This window comes from Blennius ocellaris (genome assembly GCF_963422515.1).
Source record: "Blennius ocellaris genome assembly, chromosome: 6".
Lineage (NCBI taxonomy): Eukaryota > Metazoa > Chordata > Actinopteri > Blenniiformes > Blenniidae > Blennius > Blennius ocellaris.
Genome location: NC_137655.1, coordinates 28,589,679 through 28,616,819, shown reverse-complemented (window position 1 = coordinate 28,616,819; position 27,141 = coordinate 28,589,679). Strand labels below are relative to the sequence as shown.

Here is a 27,141-nt window from a genome sequence, read left to right as displayed (position 1 = left end):
TGTTTTCACCATCATGTCCACTGGAGAAAATGTGTTTTCACCATCATGTCCACTGGAGAAAATGTGTTTTCACCATCATGTCCACTGGAGAAAATGTGTTTTCACCATCATGTCCACTTGGAGAAAATGTGTTTTCACCATCATGTCCACTTGGAGAAAATGTGTTTTCACCATCATGTCCACTTGGAGAAAATGTGTTTTCACCATCATGTCCACTTGGAGAAAATGTGTTTTCACCATCATGTCCACTTGGAGAAAATGTGTTTTCACCATCATGTCCACTTGGAGAAAATGTGTTTTCACCATCATGTCCACTGGAGAAAATGTGTTTTCACCATCATGTCCACTTGGAGAAAATGTGTTTTCACCATCATGTCCACTTGGAGAAAATGTGTTTTCACCATCATGTCCACTTGGAGAAAATGTGTTTTCACCATCATGTCCACTTGGAGAAAATGTGTTTTCACCATCATGTCCACTGGAGAAAATGTGTTTTCACCATCATGTCCACTTGGAGAAAATGTGTTTTCACCATCATGTCCACTTGGAGAAAATGTGTTTTCACCATCATGTCCACTGGAGAAAATGTGTTTTCACCTTCATGTCCACTGGAGAAAATGTGTTTTCACCTTCATGTCCACTGGAGAAAATGTGTTTTCACCATCATGTCCACTTGGAGAAAATGTGTTTTCACCATCATGTCCACTTGGAGAAAATGTGTTTTCACCTTCATGTCCACTGGAGAAAATGTGTTTTCACCTTCATGTCCACTGGAGAAAATGTGTTTTCACCATTATGTCCACTGGAGAAAATGTGTTTTCACCATCATGTCCACTTGGAGAAAATGTGTTTTCACCATCATGTCCACTGGAGAAAATGTGTTTTCACCATCATGTCCACTTGGAGAAAATGTGTTTTCACCATCATGTCCACTGGAGAAAATGGGTTTTCACCATCATGTCCACTGGAGAAAATGTGTTTTCACCATCATGTCCACTTGGAGAAAATGTGTTTTCACCATCATGTCCACTTGGAGAAAATGTGTTTTCACCTTCATGTCCACTGGAGAAAATGTGTTTTCACCATCATGTCCACTGGAGAAAATGTGTTTTCACCATCATGTCCACTTGGAGAAAATGTGTTTTCACCATCATGTCCATTGGAGAAAATGTGTTTTCACCTTCATGTCCACTTGGAGAAAATGTGTTTTCACCATCATGTCCACTGGAGAAAATGTGTTTTCACCATCATGTCCACTGGAGAAAATGTGTTTTCACCATCATGTCCACTTGGAGAAAATGTGTTTTCACCATCATGTCCACTGGAGAAAATGTGTTTTCACCATCATGTCCACTGGAGAAAATGTGTTTTCACCTTCATGCCCCCTGGAGAAAATGTGTTTTCACCATCATGTCCACTGGAGAAAATGTGTTTTCACCTTCATGTCCACTTGGAGAAAATGTGTTTTCACCATCATGTCCACTGGAGAAAATGTGTTTTCACCATCATGTCCACTGGAGAAAATGTGTTTTCACCATCATGTCCACTGGAGAAAATGTGTTTTCACCTTCATGTCCACTTGGAGAAAATGTGTTTTCACCTTCATGTCCACTTGGAGAAAATGTGTTTTCACCATCATGTCCACTTGGAGAAAATGTGTTTTCACCTTCATGTCCACTTGGAGAAAATGTGTTTTCACCATCATGTCCACTGGAGAAAATGTGTTTTCACCATCATGTCCACTGGAGAAAATGTGTTTTCACCTTCATGTCCACTGGAGAAAATGTGTTTTCACCATCATGTCCACTGGAGAAAATGTGTTTTCACCTTCATGCCCCCTGGAGAAAATGTGTTTTCACCATCATGTCCACTGGAGAAAATGTGTTTTCACCTTCATGTCCACTTGGAGAAAATGTGTTTTCACCATCATGTCCACTGGAGAAAATGTGTTTTCACCATCATGTCCACTGGAGAAAATGTGTTTTCACCATCATGTCCACTGGAGAAAATGTGTTTTCACCTTCATGTCCACTTGGAGAAAATGTGTTTTCACCTTCATGTCCACTTGGAGAAAATGTGTTTTCACCTTCATGTCCACTTGGAGAAAATGTGTTTTCACCTTCATGTCCACTTGGAGAAAATGTGTTTTCACCATCATGTCCACTTGGAGAAAATGTGTTTTCACCATCATGTCCACTGGAGAAAATGTGTTTTCACCTTCATGTCCACTGGAGAAAATGTGTTTTCACCATCATGTCCACTTGGAGAAAATGTGTTTTCACCATCATGTCCACTTGGAGAAAATGTGTTTTCACCATCATGTCCACTGGAGAAAATGTGTTTTCACCTTCATGTCCACTTGGAGAAAATGTGTTTTCACCTTCATGTCCACTTGGAGAAAATGTGTTTTCACCTTCATGTCCACTTGGAGAAAATGTGTTTTCACCATCATGTCCACTGGAGAAAATGTGTTTTCACCTTCATGTCCACTGGAGAAAATGTGTTTTCACCATCATGTCCACTGGAGAAAATGTGTTTTCACCATCATGTCCACTTGGAGAAAATGTGTTTTCACCATCATGTCCACTTGGAGAAAATGTGTTTTCACCATCATGTCCACTGGAGAAAATGTGTTTTCACCTTCATGTCCACTGGAGAAAATGTGTTTTCACCATCATGTCCACTTGGAGAAAATGTGTTTTCACCATCATGTCCACTTGGAGAAAATGTGTTTTCACCATCATGTCCACTTGGAGAAAATGTGTTTTCACCATCATGTCCACTGGAGAAAATGTGTTTTCACCATCATGTCCACTTGGAGAAAATGTGTTTTCACCATCATGTCCACTGGAGAAAATGTGTTTTCACCATCATGTCCACTTGGAGAAAATGTGTTTTCACCATCATGTCCACTGGAGAAAATGTGTTTTCACCATCATGTCCACTGGAGAAAATGTGTTTTCACCATCATGTCCACTGGAGAAAATGTGTTTTCACCATCATGTCCACTGGAGAAAATGTGTTTTCACCTTCATGTCCACTTGGAGAAAATGTGTTTTCACCATCATGTCCACTGGAGAAAATGTGTTTTCACCTTCATGTCCACTTGGAGAAAATGTGTTTTCACCTTCATGTCCACTGGAGAAAATGTGTTTTCACCTTCATGTCCACTGGAGAAAATGTGTTTTCACCATCATGTCCACTGGAGAAAATGTGTTTTCACCATCATGTCCACTGGAGAAAATGTGTTTTCACCATCATGTCCACTGGAGAAAATGTGTTTTCACCTTCATGTCCACTGGAGAAAATGTGTTTTCACCTTCATGTCCACTGGAGAAAATGTGTTTTCACCTTCATGTCCACTTGGAGAAAATGTGTTTTCACCATCATGTCCACTGGAGAAAATGTGTTTTCACCATCATGTCCACTGGAGAAAATGTGTTTTCACCTTCATGTCCACTGGAGAAAATGTGTTTTCACCTTCATGTCCACTGGAGAAAATGTGTTTTCACCATCATGTCCACTGGAGAAAATGTGTTTTCACCTTCATGTCCACTGGAGAAAATGTGTTTTCACCTTCATGTCCACTGGAGAAAATGTGTTTTCACCTTCATGTCCACTGGAGAAAATGTGTTTTCACCTTCATGTCCACTGGAGAAAATGTGTTTTCACCATCATGTCCACTTGGAGAAAATGTGTTTTCGGGTGCAAGTATGGTTCCACACTATTTGTCTTGCCGAAAGAAGAAGCACAGCAGCGAATGTGGCTGGACTTTTTTTTCTTTTCCGCAAAAAATGTGTTTGTTTGTGAACGACACTTCATCAAAGAAGCTTCCAGAACTACGGTACTTTGAAACTGGACTTACTCAGAAGCTGGAAACCTGCTGCTATTCCCACAATACAAGACACTAACGCGGCGCAGTGATCTGTAAGTACATTACTACAACTACGAGCGTGAGCTGCTGGCTACGTCACCGAGGGGGTGGGAGGAGGCGGCTGTGGGCTGGGCCGCAGTCTCCGTGTGGGCGGGGGAGGCAGAGGAGCTGAGAACCACCCGTTTTATGAGAGGCGACGTCAGCTCAATCCTAGAAATAGCCATCATTTCACAGGTTTTGAGTTTTGTATACTGTATCACCCAACTTATGAGCATAAGATGAACTGTGAAACATGAAATATAGCGAAATATGGGTCCTTTAACAGCAGAGAACATAAAACCCATGGGCCAAAGCCGACTCGCAAGAAGCTCCAATCTGGTCCGACAAACCCACCAAGCAAGGAGGTTACAGAGGATTTATACAAGTTTGGGTTTTTTTACATTCATTTTGCACCAGAATGTTTCTTTAAAATTGACTTTCTGTTCAAATTGTAACCATTTTCAGTACGGTTTCATCTTTTAAAAATATAGACAATTTCATTCCATACACTGTGACCACAACAAAGAAAAACGTTGAAGTGTAAATTTAAATGTAATTATAGCAATATTGTATCAGTCTGGTCCACTCAAGATGAAAGTGGACTGTATGTGGTCCCTGGAGTAAATTAAATCTCCTTGCCTTGGGCCCCAGGGGGTCTAGAAACGCCGCTGGGCCTGTGGGCCAAAACCGACTGCAAGAAGCTCCAATCTGGTTCCACCAAGCAAGGTGGTTAGAAAGGATTCATACAGGTTTTTTTTTTTTTTTTGACATTTCATTGTATTTTGCACCATAATGTTTCATTAAAATTGACTTTATGTTGAGATTGTAATCATTTTCAGTACTAACTGTTTGATCTTGTAAAAATATAGACAGTCTCATTCCATACACTGTGACCACAACAAAGAAAAACTTGTACATTTAAAGGTTATTATAACAATATTTTACCAGTCTGGTCACTCAGGATGAAACTGGACTGTATGTGGTCCCTGAAGTACTTTAAATATTATATAATAATCATCTTGTATACATCTTATATACATGTACAGTGATATGAAAAAGTTTGGGCACCCCTGTAATTTTTCATGATTTTCCTTTATAAATCATTGGTTGTTTGGATAAAAAATTCCAGTTAAATATATCTTATAGGAGACTGATATTTTAGAAGTGAAATAAAGTTTATATGATTTACAGAAAGTGTGCAAGAATTATTTAAACAAAATTAGGCATGTGCATAAATTTAGGCATCACAAAAGAAAAATGACTCAATATTTTGTGCATCCTCCTTTTTCAGAACTAACAGCCTCTAAACGCTTCCTAAAGCTTCCAATTAGGCTCTGGATTCTGGTGGAAGGTATTTTGGACCATTCTTCTTTACAGATCCTCTCCAGTTCAGTCAGGTTTGATGGTTTCCCTTTAAATCACCATACATTTTCAATAACATTCAGGTCTGGGGACTGAGATGGCCGTTCCAGAACGTTCTAATTGTTCCTCTGCATGAACGCCTTGGTAGATTTTGAGCAGTGCTTAGGATCATTGTCTTGTTGAAAGATCCAGCCCCGGCGCAACTTCAACTTTGTTACTGATTCCTGGACATTGTTCTCCACAATCTGCTGATATTGAGAGGAATCCATGCGCCCCTCAACTTTAACAAGATTCCCAGTCCCTGCACTGGGAATCACCCACACAGCCCCACAGCATGATGGAACCACCACCAAATTTTACTGTAGGCAGCAAGTTCTTTTCTTGGAATGCTGTGTTCTTTTTCCGCCATGCATAACGCCCCTAGTTATGCCCAAATAATAAATAAATAACAAAATGAAGCTGGCTTGTCTAAATGTGCTTTAGCAGACCTCAAGCGACCCCGTGTGTGGCGTGTGCAGAGAAAAGGCTTTTTCCGCATTACTCTTCTATAAAGCATCTCCTTGTGTAAAGTGCGCTGAATAGCTGAACGATGCACAGTGACACCATCTGCAGTTGTTGATGTTGCAGGTCTTTGGAGCTGGTTTGTGGGTTGACTGTGATGTTCTCACCATCCTGCCCTCTGATTATCTGAGATTCTCCTTGGTCTGCCACTCCGAGCCTTAACTAGAACTGTGCCTGTGGTCTTCCACTTCCTCACAATGTTCCTCGCAGTTGAAACTGAGAGCTTCAATCTCTGAGAGAGCTTTCTATATCCTTCCCCTAAACCAGGATGTTGAACAATCATTGTTTTCAGGTCATTTGAGAGTTGTTTTGAGGCTCCATGTTGCCTCTTCAGAGAAGATGCAAAGAGGAGAAACACTTACAATTGACCTCCTTAAATAGCCTTTCTCATGATTGGACTCACCTGTGTATGGAGGTCAAGGGTCACTGAGGTTACCAAACCAATTTTGAGTTCCAATAATTAGTGCTAAAGGTATTAAAATCAAAATCCAAAATACCTTCCACCAGAATCCAGACCCTAATTGGAAGCTTTAGGAAGCGTTTCGAGGCTTCCTAAAGCCTGTTTAGGAAGCCTCGAAACGCTTCCTAAAGCCTGTTTAGGCTTTAGGAAGCCTAAACAGGCTTCCTAAAGCCCAGGCTTCCTAAAGCCCAGCTCACGTTCCCTAATAGGGAAAGTGAGCTGGGTTTAGACCGTCGTGAGACAGGTTAGTTTTACCCTACTGATGATGTGTTGTTGCAATAGTAATCCTGCTATTACAACAACACAATGTTTCAGAAGGCTGTGAGTTCTGAAAAAGGAGGATGCACAAAATATTGAGTCATTTTTCTTTTGTGATGCCTAAATTTATGCACATGCCTAATTTTGTTTAAATAATTCTTGCACACTTTCTGTAAATCATATAAACTTTATTTCACTTTTCAAATAACACTGTGTTTGTCTCCTATAAGATATATTTAACTGGGATTTTTTTTATCCAAACAACCAATGATTTATAAAGGAAAATCATGAAAATTTACAGGGGTGCCCAAACTTTTTCATATCACTGTATATATGTATTTATGTTGTATCCATTTTGTATTGGTTCAGTTATGTGCTTTTAAATAATCATAACATATTTGATATTTGGTTTGTTCAATATCAACTGGTCCTACAATTTGTCCTCGTGACCCGTCCCTCTGAAGAGAAGACACCTGTCTTCAGGGAACACTTGCCCTTGGATTTTAGGCGTCTCTCCATCACAGGTTTTACTGTACCTGCTCTTTTGGTTCCAGAAAAGTAACCCCCCCCAGTCACATTTTACATACCCCTAGTTAAACATACAAAAGTCTAAAACTAAGTAGAAGTAAACCTGATTTGATGAATACAGGCAAAAGCACAAGAGTGGTTTTCGACCCCATTAATGTGAAAATGATCCAAGTGAGTTTTATCGTTTTCATTTCAGAAGTTTTGCATAAACGCTGCTACGTTTTGAAAACGATGTCCATTTCCACAAAAATGGCAGGAATGCTGAAAACAATGTAGTTAGCAAGCCAGGCCACGAGTTGGCACTGGTGGTCATTTATGTAATGAAACCACACACATGCTTGCAGACAACAGTACACTCTAAACATTAATGCTGGGAGAACATAGACATTCTAGTGGACAGACCACCAAGTTGGATTGTTATTATGGTGACTGTCAAAATAAAACTACCAAGTCCAGGAGAATATGGACAGGGAGTCATGACACAAAAGCAATTACTATCGCTGTGGTGCAAAAGCCCAGTAGCAACGTTCCTGCTGTCTACATGGAGACAGACACTGAGAATTTTCAAAAAGTTCCACCTTAAGAGCCGTTATCATAAAGTTGCATTTTGAGAGGCTCCAAGCACGATTGATGCGTAAACGGATACGCAAAAAGCAAGAAAGTTTTCCGTTTTTACTTGAAAATGTTGTGTAAACACGGCTCCAGAGAAGTTTGACATTCTCCGAGTGTGAAGACCCCTGCATATCAGTTCCTGCCTACTTCCCATTGACAAGCACTTTCATAAGTAGAACTTTCAACTTTTCATTTTTAGCAAGCCTAAAAATAGCTTCCACTCTGCTATTATGGATCACTGGTGGAGATTGATGGGAAAATGTCAAAAAATGGGAATCATTTTTGAGTCAAACGTAAAAAGAAAACAATTCAGCATCCTTTGGATTCTTCACAGTAGAGAACCAGGCAGCAATCAGCAAGTGCTTTTGTTACCATTTATTTATCCTTCTGAGAAAAAAAAATGCTCACAATAAAAACCTTGAAAAGGAGAGGGAAGAACTAAATGGTATAACGAGATGCCACACATTAGCCCCAGAGCTTCAATCGCTCTAATAAGTAGGCTGCCTCCTGTCAAATTGTGCGCGCACAATAGAGCCACTGGAACAAGGCCATTTACACTCCAGTGGAAAAGCTATCAATTGTGCAGATTGATGACAGTAAAGACCTTCTTGAGAGGAGTAAATTGCTCCGCCTTTATAACTGCTGTCACAAAATTTCTTGGACAAAAGAGGCTGTAATGTTTGAGAAAGACAAGTAGTCCTGAAGGAGTGAATAGACAAGAAGTCTTCAAAAGTGTTTTCTTAAACCGTCCCATTACTTACCCACAGTTGACCCAGGCGATGGTCCCTTGGCCCTTTACTGTCTGGGCGACATTGGACAGCAGCTTTAGGTGGGAGTCACCCGATGTAGCTGCAGACAGATGGACAGAATGAACCATAGTCAGCCTTGTGGCCAGGACACAGAGGACACTGTCATGTCAAAGACAGTGAGGAGGAATTGAGTTACAGTGGACCTCAGTGTCTAATTCTAAAGCAGAGGGAAGAGATCACTGCGTTTGTGATGGAAGACCATTTGAGAAGGTTTTAGGGAGGTGCTTAAGTTACATCAGCTTTCAACATCTCACAATAGTGTGGCTGGGCAGGAGATGGAAGGATTATATGGTGACACAAAGACTCAGTCGCTGCTGAAGCACATTTAAGTAAATAGAGCAGCACAGCAGGTATGTTCAAATTAACTCCAGCTTACTGCTGCTGCTCACAACTGTACTTCCATCTATTATGAACATCATGTGTGAACTCATTCAACAAAGGAGTGGAGAGTTTAACACCTCTGGAGAATTGTACAAACACTTGTGTTGGGGATAAAATATGGCTGAGCTGTACAATTTGCTCCCGTGTTAGAAACTAGTGTGACAAACTGTACCAGATACTGCAACACAAGCTGTGATATTACTGATTTTCATCAGATATGGCAAGCAAAGCAGATTCCTTTGAGTAATATAAACAAAGTGTAATATTCCACTTCTTGTGAAACACTATTTATCATTCTTATACTCCCCTGAAACTAAAAGTGTTTTATTCACTGCACAAATAGTACAATTCCTCCCAATGCTCCAGGCCAAGACTATATTTAGGGGCACTGGCATGACTCCCCCGAGTCAAGCTCACCGAGATACATCTGCTAATTCACTTTATTACCGTGCACAGAGCAGGAGAAAGGTTTTCCTCGAACAGGTTCTTAATTGTTAATGTTTAATGGGAAAGAGTGACAATATCTTATTATGCACAATAATACCTTGATCATTTCTCATGTAAACACAACTATTGTTACAACAAAAGCAATATGACATGATATTCATGCACAATGTCGAAAACATGAAAGATTGAAGATGCTTTGTAATCCTGATGTTAGGACTTCTTTAAAGAAACAGCTATCTAAACGAATGATACTGAGGGGGTGTCCACATGAGAATGCTGGTTCACGTAAACGAGCTGTTTTTGGCCGATCATCCAGACGAGGCGGCGTTTTAGAAGCCCAAAATTTTTTTTCCAACACGGGCCCAGAGTGGGGAAATTCTAAAACCCCGGTTTGACTGTGAGGTGTGGACGGCAAAGACGATCGTCTGTGGAAAAACAATGATGTCATCAATCCCCCTCTCCTCCACACTGCGGTCTGCAATGTCACCAAATAACCACAACAATCAGGAACTACAAGCTCCGGTGGCACTGCAGAAGCTACTGATGCTAGCAGCATCAGGAGCAGGGCCATAGACCTATAGAACCAGAGTTATATACAGGTTCATGAGCAGGAATCTACTTCAAAATTTCTATGTGCTCTGTCTTCTTCTGCGTTTTTGGTGAGTCACAGCACCGTTCATGGCCTGGCATGTGTACTACATGTCCTGAAGCCTCGTGTTGATCCATGTTCATAGTGACATGTGGACGGAGTTTTTTTTTTTTAGAACAGAGTTTTATTTTTTAGAACACTGGGGAGAAAAAAGATGATTTTGGCTCGTGTGGATGTGGCCTGAGAAGACGCTAACGCTATACACAGCTACGGTGAAAACAAACTAATGCTAACATAAGTCTCAGTTAAACATTTTTCATGTTAAGTTAGTTCTGGATCAATGAGGCATTCTGCCTTCAGTGCAAATTGAGTTTAGTGAAATAGTAACAGAGACCACTTCAGGTAATGTTTAGGCTAATTGAAGACTCAGTAAACAGCGGCTCTCTAAGTTTTCTTCCATGTACGACAAAAGTTAGAATCAACAAGCATACAGAAAATTCCTTTATTTTGCTCATTTAATAGATTTTCTTTAAGTCACAGAATGAAAAATCTTCTGCTGAGTCTCCACCATGTTTTTCTGCCATTAATCATGTACATCTTCTGAAAGGATTTCCTGAACAGTTCTGAGTGTGACAATTCAAAGTCCAGTCAATAGCTTTCAGGCATTACATACAGAAGATCTAATGCCTATAAAACTCAAGGTATTTTATACAAACACTAAGGCCCCGTCTATACACTACCTTTTCAAGATAAAAACTTGAAAACTTCTCTAATTTTTGGGGAGTTTGTTTATACGACAGCTCTTCTCGGAGACACTGAAAACTCATCTTGTCAAAAACTCTACGATTCAGTTTCTGTGGAAACATGTGGAAAACACTGCTACTGGGCATGTGCACCACAGCAGTGGTGAATAGTTGTTCTGCACATGGACAATAACAAACATGGCAGGATCCAGAGTGTCATGACTCCCAGTCCATATTCTCCTGGGACTTGGCAGTTTGACAGTCACCGTATTAGCAATCCAACTTGGTTGTGTTCTCCCATTATACATATTTATAGTGTATCGTTCTCTGTGTGCACATGCGTGGTTTCATTACAAAAACAAACAAGTGCACCCATTAGTGGTTTTACATGAAAACTAAGTTTTCAGCTTTTCTCATGTTTCCGTGTAAACGGACATTGTTTTCAATACATTGCCCTATCAACATAGAACTTTTTTGAAATGAAAATGCAAAAACAATTTGTTGATGAACATATATAACCATCCTTTCAGACCTTACTTTGCTTATATTGCCATTTTCAAAAACGTTACAATTGGAAACATACAGGTAAAAAATGTGACTTTATTTTTGTTCATCTGAATGGACATTGACCAAAACAAGAGGGAGGCATAACTAAGTGCAGAGGCCAGTGATAAGAAAGAAACAGGGCATAGCAGTGTTTACTCAAGAAAAGAAATCAATGTGAGGAGACGAGAAGTAGGGAGATAATTTGTCCAGAGTGGAAAACCAGCCAGGTACACTGCTGACCAGGGTCTTTTGAAAAGAAGAATCCAACAGCCAGCTGTTTCTACAAGATTACCGACTTCAGTTCACTCCCCCGAAACGTATAAATGCAAATGAAATTGAATGCAACCAGTGGGCCAGAAGGGTTTGCCAAAAGTGAGGAAAGGAATACAATATTGGCCATATTGTGTAACTGTGAAATGAGAGCTTATTACTGAGATGAGACACAAAGCAAGCTGCAGGTTAAACCTGCACAGAACAACCTTTGTAATATTAGGAAAGAAAAAGTACAAATTGGAAACACAAAAATGCGATGTTAAATTGATTAGTAGCAACTGGAAGTTAATATTCATCACATAAGTTGGATAAGAAAATCAGCCTGCAAGAAGCTCCAATCCAGCCAAACCACCAAGCAAACTGTAAATATTTCAAAGAAACCATTGATTTGATTTTTTATGGCAAATTTCTTGAGTACTTGAAGGACATACCACAATGCTGAGATCCAAGCAGAGATATTGGCATGAAAGCTCACAACTTCCTTGCTTAAAGCCATGCTGTCAAGGTGATTTTGTAAAAAAAGCCAGAATGCAACAGGTATACAGGAACATTTTAGGACATTTCCATTTTGCCGCTTTAAGTTTCATTAAAACCGACTATGTTGAGAAATATTATTTCGGTAATTGTTTGGTTTCTGCAAAATTTTAGACATTTCCATCACGGATACTCTGCACCACAACAAAGAAAAATTTTAAGGTTTAAATTTAAAGGTTACTATGCCAATATGTCACCGATACAGGCCACTTGAGATCAAATTAGTCGGTTTCTGGGCCCTGAACTAAAATGCGTTTGACACGCCTGATCTCAACCTTGACAACTGTCTTTAAATTGGATAAATTATGTGTTGAAGCTGAATGGTTATAATATTGTTTTCTAATAAAACAAAGGGTATTTTTGCACGTTAAAAAGGGCGAGTCATAAGGTCTTACACACCAAAATTTAAGTTTAATCCATCATAATTATTAGTGTTAGTGTTCATGCTCCTTTACATGGTTCATGTTTCTATGAAGACTGAGCTTGGTGACGTAAGCTTCTCAATGTTCACCTCCTCATATAATCATACTATGGGACATGCACATTTCTTATCCATTTTATTGCTCTCTGTTTGGTTTTGTGAAAATATGAACAGTTTTATCACGTATATTCTGCACCACAAAAAATAAAAACTCTAAGGGGCCGTCCACACAAGAACACTGGTTCACCTCAACGAGCCGTTTTTGGTCGATCATCCACACAAGGCGGCATTTTAGGAGTGGGGAGATTCTAAAACCCTAGCTCGGCTGTGAGGTGTGGACGGCAAAGACAATCATCTGTGGAAAAACAATGATGTCATCACACTCCCACACCCCACGGCAGTGTTTAGTGACCAGCAACCCTAAAGGCCTGGCATGTGTACTACATGTCCTTAGGCATCGTGTTCAGCCGTGATCATAGCGACGTGTGGATGGAGATTTTAGAGCGCCAGGGTGAAAAAAAGATGGTTTTGGTTCGTGTGGATTTGAGTCTAAATTTAAAGGACATCATGGCAATGCATTACCAGTACAGTCCACTCAAGATAAAACTGGGCTGTGTGTGGTCCTGGAACTAACATGTGTTTGACACCTATGGTGTATGACAAGTAAATGCACTCATTTTTTGATTATTATATTACAGAAGCTGTTAAAAATCTGGTGACTGAATTTGGATAAAATATAATAATGATGTTAAGTTGTTAGGAATAGCTTGTAAATGTTGTGCTCCCTGTTTGATTTGACTAACTATGGATAAGGGGAATAAGAGGAGAATACCTGCACACTTGTTGTAGGGTTCCAGTCCAACAAAAGCAAACTCATGTTTCTCTGACCACAAAACTCTCTCAAGGCAATTAATGTATGACACATTCAAAACATGCTAGCATATGGTGCCGGTTTGCATGACATCTGCGACCAGTAAATCACAATGACACCGACGCGTGGTTTGAGACATAGAGATGATGCAAAATTTATTCATGAGCTAATAATACAACTATCTAGGAATACTGCTTTTCCCACCTCTTCCTCTCACAGTGAGAGATGTATTCTGCTATAAATAGACCAGTAGAACTATGTATGGCAGCAGATTTACCCCAACAGCTCATTTGTATAGTGGTGTTTATATTCAGTGTGAGTGGGCTCTCTCCAACCTGTCTTGGTGTAGAGCACCAGAACGTTGGTTCTCGTCCTCAGCAGCTTCTTCAAGTCTTTGTGATCGCTGACTCGCTCTATGAGGGGCGACACCTTCACTGCCTCCAGCGCCGAGAGCATCCACACCTGGTGAAACACACAGAAAGACAAGTTTTACGTGAGGTTTTGGATTTTGCTGAAATGCCAACATAGTGCATCGAGGATGGCAAGGAAACATTTATCATTACCAGACAAAATATGGCCCAAGTATTGAGGTCAAAAATGTCAAATATGTGATTCCTTTATTTACACACCATAAAAATGCAGATTATGGGATTATCTTACTTCAGATATGTAATTTTGATTATTTTGAAATTCTTTCTATAAAGTCAACATGGAAACGCTTCCATACAAATACTTACTAAAAAAGGGAAACATGAGTACTTTATAGGGATGAGCCAGATACTCGTTTCAGACGAGTATCCGGTACGGATAATGCATTTTATACAAGTCCGAGCATAATACGAGTAAAACTCCTCAATATCCGTGCTCGTGCTGAATGGAAATCGTCATTTGATAACAGACTGTCTTCCCGCTCTGTGATTGGCCAGTCACACACAGAGCCTGCCCCTGCCGACACACATCTCCACAGGCAGCTCTTACACACAGAGAGTGACAACTGCTCCCTTCAGTACTCCTTAGGTTTTCTTCATCTCGCCTCGACTTCGGTTTGTATGATATTTAAAGTTACTTGGTGAACTTGTTTCGTAACGTACATGGTGCATTTGACAAGACAGAGCTGAAAATGGCTCGTGTTGCGTCGGTCACTCCACTCTGGTTTTTTTTTTTTTTTACCGCCTGCTCTTAGTTTGGCTGGTGGTGTAAAGTCAGTTGGAAAACTTTGCTCGTTCTGAACGTGGAGCTTTTGAGAAGAATATAGTGAACAAGGTTGACATTATTTCCCCATTTGCCACCACTGGATGTCTACATGAATCACCAGGTTCACACACATCATTACAAAATAAACAGTCTTAAAGACCACTTACACACATACACACATATAGCTGAACACACAAAGTAGCCTATATTAATGGTTATTGTATATGGCTGTTCATAAAAATAAATATATTATAAATATTACAAAGCTTTATATACTGTATATAGTTTTTTATATATAAAACATTGAATCTCAATTCTGAGGCTGTTCTGTAAATAGTTTTCAAATTAACAATAAATCAAGCAACTTCTGATCACTCCATACCAATTTCGGACTTAAAATAATGTACCGATTTAAGCCCCAGTTTCACTTGAAAACGCCTGCTTCCGGTTTAGACCCTGCCCGCTCCAGAGTACAGATACAGGTACAGATCATATAGATGGTTGAACAAATACAGATAGTGGTGTATTCGCTCATCCCTAGTAATTTATCAAAAAGACAAAAACAAAAGAACAATTATTTGGGGACACCATACACAAGAAGATCCAAATGGGACTGAGAGCTGGGAATCAGGTTGAAGAAGAGATGGTTGGCTCGATTTGAATTTATTCTGCTCAGTGGTACATCAAGGCCGCCTCAGTGAAGACGAACTGTGTAGAATTCACTCCAACTATGATCTTGAAAGTAAGCAGTGTGGCATTAATGTAGTTCTGTGCAACATAGGTCTGTGACCATAACTAATTTTGCTGGATGGTGTATTGTCCAACAAATTATTGCTGATAAACGATATTGTCAAAAGAATGTTGAGACCACTTGTCACGCGAATTTAGCCTCCCAAAGTCCAGTTTATTTAAGTAATTTCAAATCCGGCACCTTTTTCAGTGGATTGACCGAATTTCCCAAACCTCAACACCGGCTGTAGATGATGTTAGACATCTCTTTTAACTCCAAAAGCCTCATTTGGAGAATAAATGACCATACAGCTTCCCTCAATCGTTCATCCCTTATGAAGATGAGGAGTGACTGGGAAACTGAGCTTGGGGAGGACATAGAAGAGGGCTCCTGGCAATGCGCACTACAGGTGGACTTATCCAAAGCAAAACCAACTAGAATATGCTCAAACATAAATGCTAGCTGTGACACACGTCATTATTCACTTGCTAACCACATGTTCTGGTCGTGTCCTGACCTGCCAAAGTATTGGCTATAATCTTTAAAACACTGTCAGAGGCACTTAATATTGTCCTTCAACCCAATGCTATGGCTGCTATATTTGGCATCACAGATAAAAATACTTCTATATCGAGCAAAAGTCACAAAAACATCATTGCCTTTACAACACTACAGGCACGCAGAAGAATATTATTGCATATAAATCAACAAGCCCCCCAATGCATCCCTGTGGTTGAATGACGTGATACAGAAAGCTAGAACAGATAAAATACTCACTCAGGTGGTACAAAGAAACATTTTATTCTATCTGGAATCCCATCTTGACTCAATTAGGCAAACCCAGGACTTTACCTGAGACTACTTGAACTCCTCAACCATTCCATTTACTTTCAAAAATCATGGCTGCATGCATTTAAAGTGATTTGCAAATGTGTGTAAAATCTACTTTTCCTAGGCTTAAATATGGCTTTTTTTTTGTATTGACTTACCGTGTCTAATATTACTGGTTGTGATTCTCCTTGGGTTTACCCTGTGCTCAAGAGGGTGTGGGGATGTTGTCTGTCTGTTCAGTTGTGTATACTGTACATATAAAAATGGAAGTATAGTACTCAATATATGTAAAGCATTGCTGCACGTCACTGTTCCCAAATAAACAAGAAGGCCGTTGCTGGGCTAATCCCCCGCCGGAGGGCTTTATATTTCCTCACAAAGCAGCTCTAAGGCAGCACACTTGGTACACTAGAGGGTGTTCCATGGGTCCTAGTAGATCATTATGTAGAATCTGAAAGGTCTTCTTCATAAGCTATGTCAAAATACGTCTCCAGAGCCCAAAAGGTGTTTTTATGCACTTAGTGACCCTGTGACCTGATATGCAAATGAGGTCATGGTCACCATGGTGCCCCTTCTCCCCAGGTGGAGTGTCCATGTGTGAAGTTTGGTGACTGTGGGCCCAGGAACTGCTGAGAAATGAGGAGAAATGTTTATATGAAAATACATGTATTGTGCAACCATGACGAGCAAACTTCAGACCCTACCAATCTTCAAGGTCAAGGTCAGGTCACTTGGTGTACTGGAGGTTATCCCTGGAGTGTGTATCGTGTGTGTATACAATTTCAGAGCCCTAGCTCAAAAACCTAGGCTTCCAGAGTCCAAAATGTGTTTTTAAGCACTTCGTGACCCTGTGACCTACTTAATATGCAAATTAGGTCAAGGTCACCATAGTATCCCTTCCCCCTCTGAGATGTATCCACATGTGAAGTTTGGTCACTGTGGGCCCAGGGGTTGCCGAGATATAGGTAGAAACGTTCGAACGGACGGACGGACGGACGGACGTACGGAGACTGTTTCAAGATCCCCTTTCGGGGCCTATCAGCCACGGCGGGGGATAAAAATTAATATTGAAAAAAGAACGTTGAGACCAAATTACCCACAATTACCCCATATGTCATAATTCAAGTATACCATTCTGAATGCAATAAACTATTTCTCCTTTTTTACCATTATAATTATAATGTCAAGGCCTTTTAAATAATGTAAATAGAAACAAAAACCTGCACAAAAATCACAACCATAAACAATAAAAGACCTCGACTCTGTTAAGAAAAAAACCACTCAAATATAAAACCACACACTCAAAACAATAAATGATATTAAACAATAGAAACTCCCCGCTGGAAAACTAGGTCAGGTGGTTATGTTTTAGGCAACATGCAAGTTTAATGTCTTGTTTTTTTGCCACAAATTCAGCAAACTGTTTCATACATGTTGGTAGGCTCACCTTGCTCATTCAGTCTGAAGCCCAAATATTCTCACACCGGGGCCACGGCAACAGTGGTATTTGGCGTTTTTCTCCTAATTTTTACTAAAGTACCTCGGCCTGTCTGCACTCTGTGTGTGTGTGTGTGTGTGTGTGTGTGTGTGTGTGTGTGTGTGTGTGTGTGTGTGTGTGTGTGTGTGTGTGTGTGTGTGTGTGTGTGTGTGTGTGTGTGTGTGTGTGTGTGTGTGTGTGTGTGTGTATTCTCTCACAGAATCCGCAGACTCGAGGACTCTAGATTGATAGAATGCGTCACTCCATTCTACAATTAAAGCAATGCGCTCTGGTGTTGAAGCTGATGACAGAGTGAATCCTCTTGTCACCCAGGACCCGGTTGTTCAAAACTGGGTTATTTTAACCACTGGTTAAGCCCAAACCACCCGTTAAATCCTTAACCCGCCGTTAGCTAACCAACCATTAAAAATGCGTTGTTCAAACATGGTTAGTCATCCCGTTAGCTAAAGTCGCCGTCAAAGTTAACAGTGAGGTTAACACTCCACCAAAGACTCCGCCCACTTTCAAGTCTCCGTGCTTCCATGTTTTGTCTTAAACATTGTGGTGGACGGCAGCGCAATGTTTTCATCTGGTCAATAAAACTTCCATCAAACATGATAAACTACGCTGCTATCAGGATATTAGAGTGGAACATGAAAACTAAGCTGAATGATCGACGGCATCTTGTTGCCTCATCTTTTTTTTTTTTTTTTTGACCCGAAATAACGGTATAGCAAGTGACTGCACAAAGCCCTGGAGTGGCCATAGAGAAAATAATCACGTGAAGGAACGAGATCATTTAATCTCTGAGATTCTTTACAGGGATGGATCTTAATTTTTTCCCCCCACTCGTCAAGCGGACTCATGAGCCATGGGTTGCACTAGTCCTGCACCCAGTGAAATACGTATCGCTAAACAAAATCAGTTTCATGCTATATTAAAATGACCATCAGAGAAATAACAATTTATATTTTTTTAAATACTACATTTTGTCTTGCAGGTGCATCATCTTAAGAGTTTTCTTCCCTTATGGTACATGGCAAAAAACTAGAAAGCCGGTTCAGGATGTAGTCACCCCCCGTCTCCCTCATCACCTGCCTGCTGCTGGGGGGGTTACATTGGCTTTTGCACTTTTACTTAGGCAAAGGCTTCTGCACATCATGCAACAACATCTTGAAGTTCTCCAGTTGTTATCATTTTTATATGAAATAAAGAATACTAGAGAAAAAATTATGAGTTTTAGACTAAAAATGTATTGTAATATCATACATTAAATGATATTATTCAGTGACCAGAGTACACCAATGAAAATACACAAAACTGATGAATGACAGAGTCCAGTGATGTCAAACACAAACTGACAAAATGTGTATCCAGCTTTTTGTCACTAAAATATTTTGAAAACAATTATTGAAACACAATTCATGAACATTTAAATGTTATTATTTCATGTGTCTGATTGTTGGACCACTTCAGGAACTTGCTCACTTACATTGCAGTAGGGAAGCACTGATCCATGTTTTTTCAGTTCCGATTTGATCCCAATACCCAAATGTGGATATCTACAGATATTGATACTATTCTGATACCACAGCCCTGTTTGCTTTAATATTATTATTATCATTAATGTTGGCTGTAATAAACTCCTCGCTACAGCAAAGTAATAAATGGAGGAATGTTTGCATGTATTCTCTCAAAAGGCAACTTGTGGTTTGTATAAGGTGAGAAAAGGAAGCAGTACAAAGTATTTTACTTCCATGTGGACAATGTGGGGGTCTGCATGACATCATCTCATAATAAACTAGTTCTCTCTTTAAAACCTCAGAATCACTTTATTAATTTCTGGAGAAATGATTTAGCAACGCAGCACAAACTGCAGTGTTTCCAGCTCTAACGCAACACAATGATTGGGACTATTTTTAGTAGGTTTAGGGCGGAGTATGACGCAGCTTCACGGAGGTGTGAATCGCCTGCTACGGCGCGGAGGAGCTGCTGTATTGATGCCGTGATCAGCGCCATTCTCCTCGGCGAGCTGAAGGTGACGTTTGGTGGTAAAGCGTTCGCCTCGCTGGACAACGGCTTTGCAAACATCCACGTCATGAAAGGTTGGTTAGCTGCAATGCTAACTTCTCTAGCAGAGCAGCCGGCAGGTAACAGTAAAGCAGACGAGGCTTCATGGATCTGAAATCTCAGAATGTTGGATCGAAAATATCAGTCCCACAGACTGGCCATCGGAAATGTGTACTCGTCCGAAGAAATATGTACTGGTCTCGAACTGAATATTGAATCTGAATATGAATACTGAAAATAGAGAGGATGCATGAATAGAGGATGCATGAGGCTGCGCTATGAGACGTGCCACAGAACTTATTTATAATGAAGCAATACTTTTGGCTCATCAGTAACTACTAAACAAACTACATACTACTGTAAATGAAAGCAGGATTTTTTTCTTTAGCCATATAATGAGCCTTTTAATGGCTTGTTATCATCTAATTTCCACATGCTATATATATTTATATATATATGTATATAAAATGTTTTTTTTACTCCGTGGCTCCAATGAGGTGTAACTCTTTATTACAGTATTAACTTCAAAAGTTAATCAAAGTTAACAAACTGCATGTGTGTTTGTTTCCACGTGGCAATGTGGCGATCTATAGAGGCATATCTTTCAGTTCATTGATTTACTGATTATCGTACAAGGCCTTGTGCAAAACATAAAACACCATGGTCATTTTATACCTACTGTGTTTTCCAGTCCCTGTAAGTAGTCAATTACCTAGCAAGGTTGAAAATAATTTAAAAAATGATGATGAAATCTCCACGAGAGCTTAAGGTACCCGTTTAGCATCCTCTAATACAAGTGAAAATAAGACAAAACATTGCTTCCATTATCAGCCTTTACAGACGTTGTCTTCAAAGAAAGCAACAGGACACATCTGCATCATTAGTCTCATGTTCTCTTTCGACTTCACTAATGAAAGGTGAGCCAATGCTGTGAAACTATTCATATGAAACAAAAATGAAAGATTTGTACTTTAACCGAAAGCGACTAATGGTGAAAACCCCACATTGATTACATTTCAGACATAAGGAAGTATTTACTTGCATTCTAATCGTGTCTGTGCCATCACTACTCATTCCAAAGCCCTTCATTGTGTCTGCAGAGAATCACATTAGACACCAAACACCAGCCTGGTGTGTGATATCACCTGGAATGAAAATAAGCACCTGTCAAAAGTCCTTTCCTCATTTTAATTCCCAGTCTGATGCTCCTCAGGGGTGAGACTGATGTAAATCTGCAAACGCTACACTTTGCACAGAAGTCATTTCTAGAAATAATCATTTAACAAATACCAACAATCATATTACCAGTGCAAGCATATATATGTGCTCTGATTGGATGGATGAATGTGACAACAGAATACATAGAAGCCAAAGGAATCGGGGTTAAAAAAAAATGTGTCCGCTGCTGACAGAATTAGGGGTCGTCCACACCAGGAAACTGGTTCACCTAAACAAGCTGTTTCTGGCCTGTTGCCAACATGAGGCGGTATTAGAAGTGTGAAAGCAGGTCATTTTGAACAGGGATCCCAGAGTGGGGACATTTTAAAACCCCAGCTCGTGTCGGCAAAAACGATCATCTGTGGAAAAAAGATGATGTAATTGCCCTCTCCTCCCCCCGCCACGGTCCGTGATGTCATCAAATAACCACAATAATCACGGACTACAAGCTCCTGTCGAACTGCATGATGTGAGCAGCAGGAAGAGCAGGGCCATAGACCAAGAGAACGAGAATGATCTACTTCTAAAGTTCTATGTGCTCCGTCTTCTTCTGCATTTTTTGGTGTGTTTGGTGAGTCACATGGGCAAAATTATTTGGTCACTATTTGCAAGGGCATCTTTTGAAAATGTAAACTTAAACCCAATATATTTTTTCATTTTAATTAAGTCAAAGAATAAGCAGCCATGTATAAGAAAGTGTAGTTTGGATTGATCATTAATTTTTATTTATGAGTCAAAAAAAATGCAGTTTAATCTGAAAGTGAAAATATTTCTGTTAATACATTTCAAAATAATTTTTGAGCCACATTCGCTTCCATAGCTCCAACCATTGGGACTATTTTCAGGGAGTTTATTGTGGAGGTGTGAATCGCCTGCTACAGCAGAGGAGCTGCTTTTCATTGTTTTGATGCTGTGGTCAGTGCCGTTCTCCTCGGAGAGATGGCATTTTAAAACAGCGATGCCTGGTGGCAGAGCAACGCCTGGCTGTAAAACGGCTTTGCAAACATTGCACATTGCTGTATTGCTTTGCAAACATTGCATGTTGCCGTGTTGATTTGCAAACATCCATGTTGCTGTGTTGCTTTGCAGTGTTTTGAGTGTAAAATCCATCCAAACAGCAACAAGTTATGAAAAGTTGGATAGCACAGTGCTACTACATTCTCCTGCCAGCTGGCTGCAAACTGTGGAATGGATTTCCTGACTCATTACTCCATGTCTCATTGAGACCCGCCTCCCTTTAGGAAATCCATTCCACAGTTTGTAGCCAGCCAGCAGATCAGCGGCAGGAAAGCACATGAGGATAATGCTGTCGTCCAGCCAACGTGGCTGGTGGCTGCCATAAAATCCAAGTGAGGAGTGTCATCTTCCAGTGACAGACGCACAATAATAGAAATAACTAGACTGTACTGACAGTGTCTCCCGACAAAGCACTCAAAGTGACAGGCCCATTGAGAAGCAGCATTACTACACCACTCATGATTTACACTGGATTTGTATCACTGCCAAGCCAACGCAGGAGCAGCTATAACAGAGGGCATAAATGCAGTGGGGCCGTTTACTGCAGAGTGCATTCGAATGATATGATAAATGAAAGTACCATTTGGTATAAATGTGAGACTACCCCCTGTATAACACGGCTGTTATTTGGAAAAGGGTTTCACAGACAAATCTGGTTTAATACAGACATGAATTTTACCTTTCTAAAGATGATAAAAACATGCAAGAACACACAAGCAATGGATTTAACGGTGAAACTTTGCCAAGCTTCAGTTTTGTACACCAGGAACCTCAAGCATGGGTGCCATAGCTAGCATGGCTCAGCATAATAACTAGCACACTGGCAAAGACTCTCAGTATGCATATTGTTTAAAATCTGCTGTCATCATGGCAAATCCCTGTTTCGTTTTGTGAGTGCAAATGTCCTCTGCACCCTTGCATGTGCATTTTATTTGAATTCATGGATGCTGACTGGGATATGCCAAACCAAACCATGTAGTTTCTGATTATCTCAATGACCGTATTTTCCAGACTGTAAGTCGCTCCAGGGCAAACGTCACACCAGTCAAAATGCGTTATGAAGAGGAAAAAAAACATATGCAAGTTGCACTGGTCAAGAAGCCACCTTTATTTGGAAAAGTATTTCACAAAATTCTCAACCAAGAACAGACATTTATTCTGGAAAGTTAGTCAGTCTAATGGTTTTCAGTGTGAAAATTACCATCTGGCAGGTTAGGTCATTCTCCACAACCACTGTGATGTCTGATTTCTCCTGACCAGGTCTCACTATATTCACACACTTCGGCCCGCGGCCATGTCAAATGTGAGGCTGCTAAGCAACCAGTTGATCGATCTCGATGCTGGGCTTGAGCAACACCCATTGGTCTAGTTCCGCCGGGCCGAGCCGGCCGGACGGTTGTGGCGTCTGCGGCCAGTCCGGTTCCGGTCCACGTGAGCCGGACAGTGGGGCATCTTGTGGCCGCCTGCACCGGGTTGGGCGTATGCTCCCCACGGCAAGGGGTGGGGCCGGGAGCGCACCTCGGCACCATCAGCTGATTGAGGCTGATGCCATTGGCTATGCTAACGGCTGATTGATGAAGTTGGTTTCATACTCCATCAGCTTGGTTTTAAAGACATTAAAGCACTAGGAGTTCCAGACAGAACAGGACAGAAGCTCGTCATAATACCGTTTGAGGGTCTAATGAGTGGTGCACTGCTCGTTACATCTGGAACTGCAAGGAACTTACTACAGGATTGTTGGATTAAATGTGTTACTTTTACATGTTTTGATTTTAACAGGTTATTTTTCCAGTACTTTGATAATACAAAACGCGTTGATGACCGAGGGCTTGATTTTTTAATCTCGTTTTCGCCGGCTCGTGTTCATGGTACAGTCATGGACAAGAGTCACATTTCATCAGAACAAATGAGTTTTTTTTTTATTTGTTCAAAATACATTTTTTATACAGAAGTGCCCAAATATTAGACCACCTCCAAATTCAGTTTTTTTCCCCCCCAGAAAAATAAAACAAAACACCCTTATAGATTCTGACAGTACAATGCAATACCATATCAAAAATAGTTGAGAATCCAAGCTATTGTAACGGGTGTGATTTGGACTTCAAAATAATGACGAGTCGATTGAGTGTCCTTCAGTCTTGATTTACTGTAGAAAAGATTAAAACACACTTAATCTTCCCACTGGCCTTCCTCCACTCTGGTTCCTCAGCCATTAAAACCAACACTGAGGAGCATGACGGGAGGAACGACGGAGGCCCGGGAGGGACAACCAAGACAGAGTGCAAAAAGGCGATTCAAAAATAAAGCTAAATAAATGAAAATAAACTATTGAGATAAAATTCACAAATACTCAACATAACAATAATAAACATGAATTGAAAATAATAATAATAAATAAAGTGCATTTTTAACTCCGTTACACCCACCCCCACTGAATTTTATCGAATCTGAGCACCAACTACACAATATATACCATAAGAAATAACACAATTTCACGAATTACCAGGGGTCGGCACTAAAAAATAGAGCCCAACAACAAATGTATCCCATAAGGATGAAGTGGTATGAGAGCAGCGCTTATCTCTCAATCCAGCAACTGTCGACAAGGTGCCTTGTACACCTCACAAGACCCCAACATACAATGTAGTGCAAGCTCATAACACAATGAAAGATGAAAGATGAAAACAAATGAACAATACACCAGAACAAAAACTTTCAGCCCCAAAAGGGTCACAGGCTATCTAAACAAATATTAGTCAGTCAAAACCTGAAACATAGACTTGCAAACCGCTTTTACATTGAACTTGTCCTGAACAACATCCTGTCTTGACATGGTCTGGATGAGCCTGGACACAGGTTTGATTAGGCGACCAAACTTAGACCTGACTTGAGTTTCTGCAGTTGAACAGTCACAGTGTGTATTCTTGGTCTGGTCAACACTGTGTAGAGTGACTGATGTATTATCTGTGTGTGTCACGGTATTGAGAGCAGGGTCTTGCTGTCTCGCACTGGTTGGGACATCTACAGCAGTCACAGGAACAGAGTCACAAGACAAAGGTCGATCTGTTGTGTGCCCATCAAATAGGGTTGAGCAGGTCTGGGGGTCCGAGTTCATGCTTGCCGAGTCAGTAACATCACCTTCAGATGAGCTTGGTGCAGACAGCTGTGTGATCCATGCTATGGTTCTCCTCTCAGAGTCCACAGGCTCTGGATTGATAAAAGGGCCCCGCCCTTCCCCTGCAGCCAAAGATGAGTTTTCTGCACTTCCACCATCAGGGATCTCACTAGCTCCATGAAGGATCTCAGTCACTACTTCAGACAAGGCTTCACCATCCTCCCTGATGTCATCACTTCCTGGGGATGAGGATTCTGTAGCAGACATGGAAGAAGCAGGGTCCGGTGTTTCACATGGGGCAACCACAGGGAGAAAATTTGCCAGCATGAGCAGGTTCCTATGAACCACTTTCTCCTGTCCAGTGACTGTGTTCTGGATCCTGTACGTGTGCGTCTCTGGGTTTACGTCCACCACGGTGTAGATGGTTGATTCCCAACGGTCAGCAAGTTTCTTTTTACCCCTCTCCTTCCTGTTGGCCATTAACACTCTGTCACCGACATCAATGTTTGGTCCCTTCACTTTCCTGTTATACAAACGAGCGTGTCTCTTCTGTTCTCTTGAAGCACGGCCCTGTGCTATCTCCATCGCCTCCTTCAGGTCACTGGTAAGAGACGCCACATACTTCTCATAGGTCATCACAGTAGAATCATGGAGAACGGTACGGAAGAGGACATCAACTGGTAGGCGGGGGACCCGACCAAACATGAGGTAAAAGGGGGGGTAGCCTGTTGTTTCATGAACAGCACAGTTATACATGAAAGTCAATGTCTGCAAGCGTCGCGGCCAGTCAACTTTCTCTTCAGGGGACAATGCACGTATCATGCCACCCAGGGTTCGATTGAATCGCTCCACACTTCCGTTTCCCATTGGATGGTAGGGGGTTGTGTGTGATTTCCTGACACCTGAGACTCGGAGGAGTTCACTGATCAGCTGACTCTCAAAGTTAGCACCTTGGTCACTATGAATCCTTTCTGGAAATCCAAACACACAGAAGTACCGGTCCCAGAGAACTCTCGCCACCTGCTTAGCTGTCTGATCTTTACATGGAAATGCTTGAGCCAGTCTCGTGAAATGATCTGTTATCACCAAAACATCAACAGATTTATTTTTGGAGTCTTCAGCTGACCAAAAGTCAATGCATACCAGCTGTAATGGTCTGGTTGATGTTATTGTCTCCAAGGGAGCCCTTCCCTCAGGCTCGATGGTCTTACTGACGATGCACCTCTGACAGTGACGAACATGATCTCTTACATCCCTGTCGAGGTTCAGCCAGAAAAACCTCCGTCGTGTTAAGCTGAGGCTCCTGGACTGAGCTTGATGTCCCGCTCCATCATGTACACCATGTAGGACCTCAGCTTTGAGTGAGTCAGGGACGACAAATTGGAAGCATTTGGCCTTGGTTCTCTGGTCTCTGGAAGTCCTGTATAGCACACCATTGCGCACAGTCAACCTATCCCAATGTTTCAAAAACTTTGTTACAGAGACTGGTTCCTTAAACTTTTCTCTCCGAGAGGGTCGCCGATGTCTCTCAACATAGTGCAGAACACGAGAAAGAGTCCTGTCTTCCAACTGCTTGTCACGGAGCTCCTTTTCAGTGTAAGCTGGCAAGGCATCTTGTCTAGGTGGAATCAACTGAGGCAGATGTTGCAAAACTTCAACAGCACGTGCTCTCGGACCAGCATCCCACTCAATGTGTGACTGTAATACAGCGGAGACATCCTCCTTTGTAACAGATTGGGTGTGCATTTGCAGTTGGCTGCATGTTGACTGGACATTGGTACTCACAAAAGGGACTTCTTTGTGACCACTGGATGACCGGAATGCATTCTGAACAGAGAAGTTTGACATGTCTTTGACCTCAGTGAGAAGACCAACATAGGGCTCGGCGAGCAATCTGTGACCAACATTGTCCTTTACAAATGGTACACGGCTCAGGGCATCAGCCACGATGTTTTGCTTACCAGGAACATACTTGATATCAAAGTTGTAGCTCGCCAACTTGGCTACCCAGCGTTGCTCACAACAGTCAAGTTTTGGTTTCGTCAAGATATGAGTCAGTGGATTATTGTCAGTCCAAACTGTGAATTTATGGCCTTTCAGCCAGTGACTGAACTTGTCACAAATGGACCATTTCAGGGCCAGAAACTCCAACCTGTGAGCTGGGTAATTCTTTTGGGATTG

The 27,141-nt window shown here is 41.1% G+C and overlaps 1 protein-coding gene across 1 annotated transcript in view; it reads right to left on the bottom strand.

The window, feature by feature from the left end:
• The window catches only part of pdia5 (protein disulfide isomerase family A, member 5), a 147,415-nt gene that overhangs the window by 95,765 nt on the left and 24,509 nt on the right, over positions 1–27,141 (bottom strand). The window contains exons 2-3 of the mRNA XM_080498412.1: positions 13,644–13,770; positions 8,456–8,543 (exon numbers count right to left, since the gene is read on the bottom strand). Of these exons, the coding sequence (XP_080354538.1) occupies positions 8,456–8,543; positions 13,644–13,770 (215 nt within the window). The remainder of the gene's footprint in view (positions 1–8,455; positions 8,544–13,643; positions 13,771–27,141) is intronic.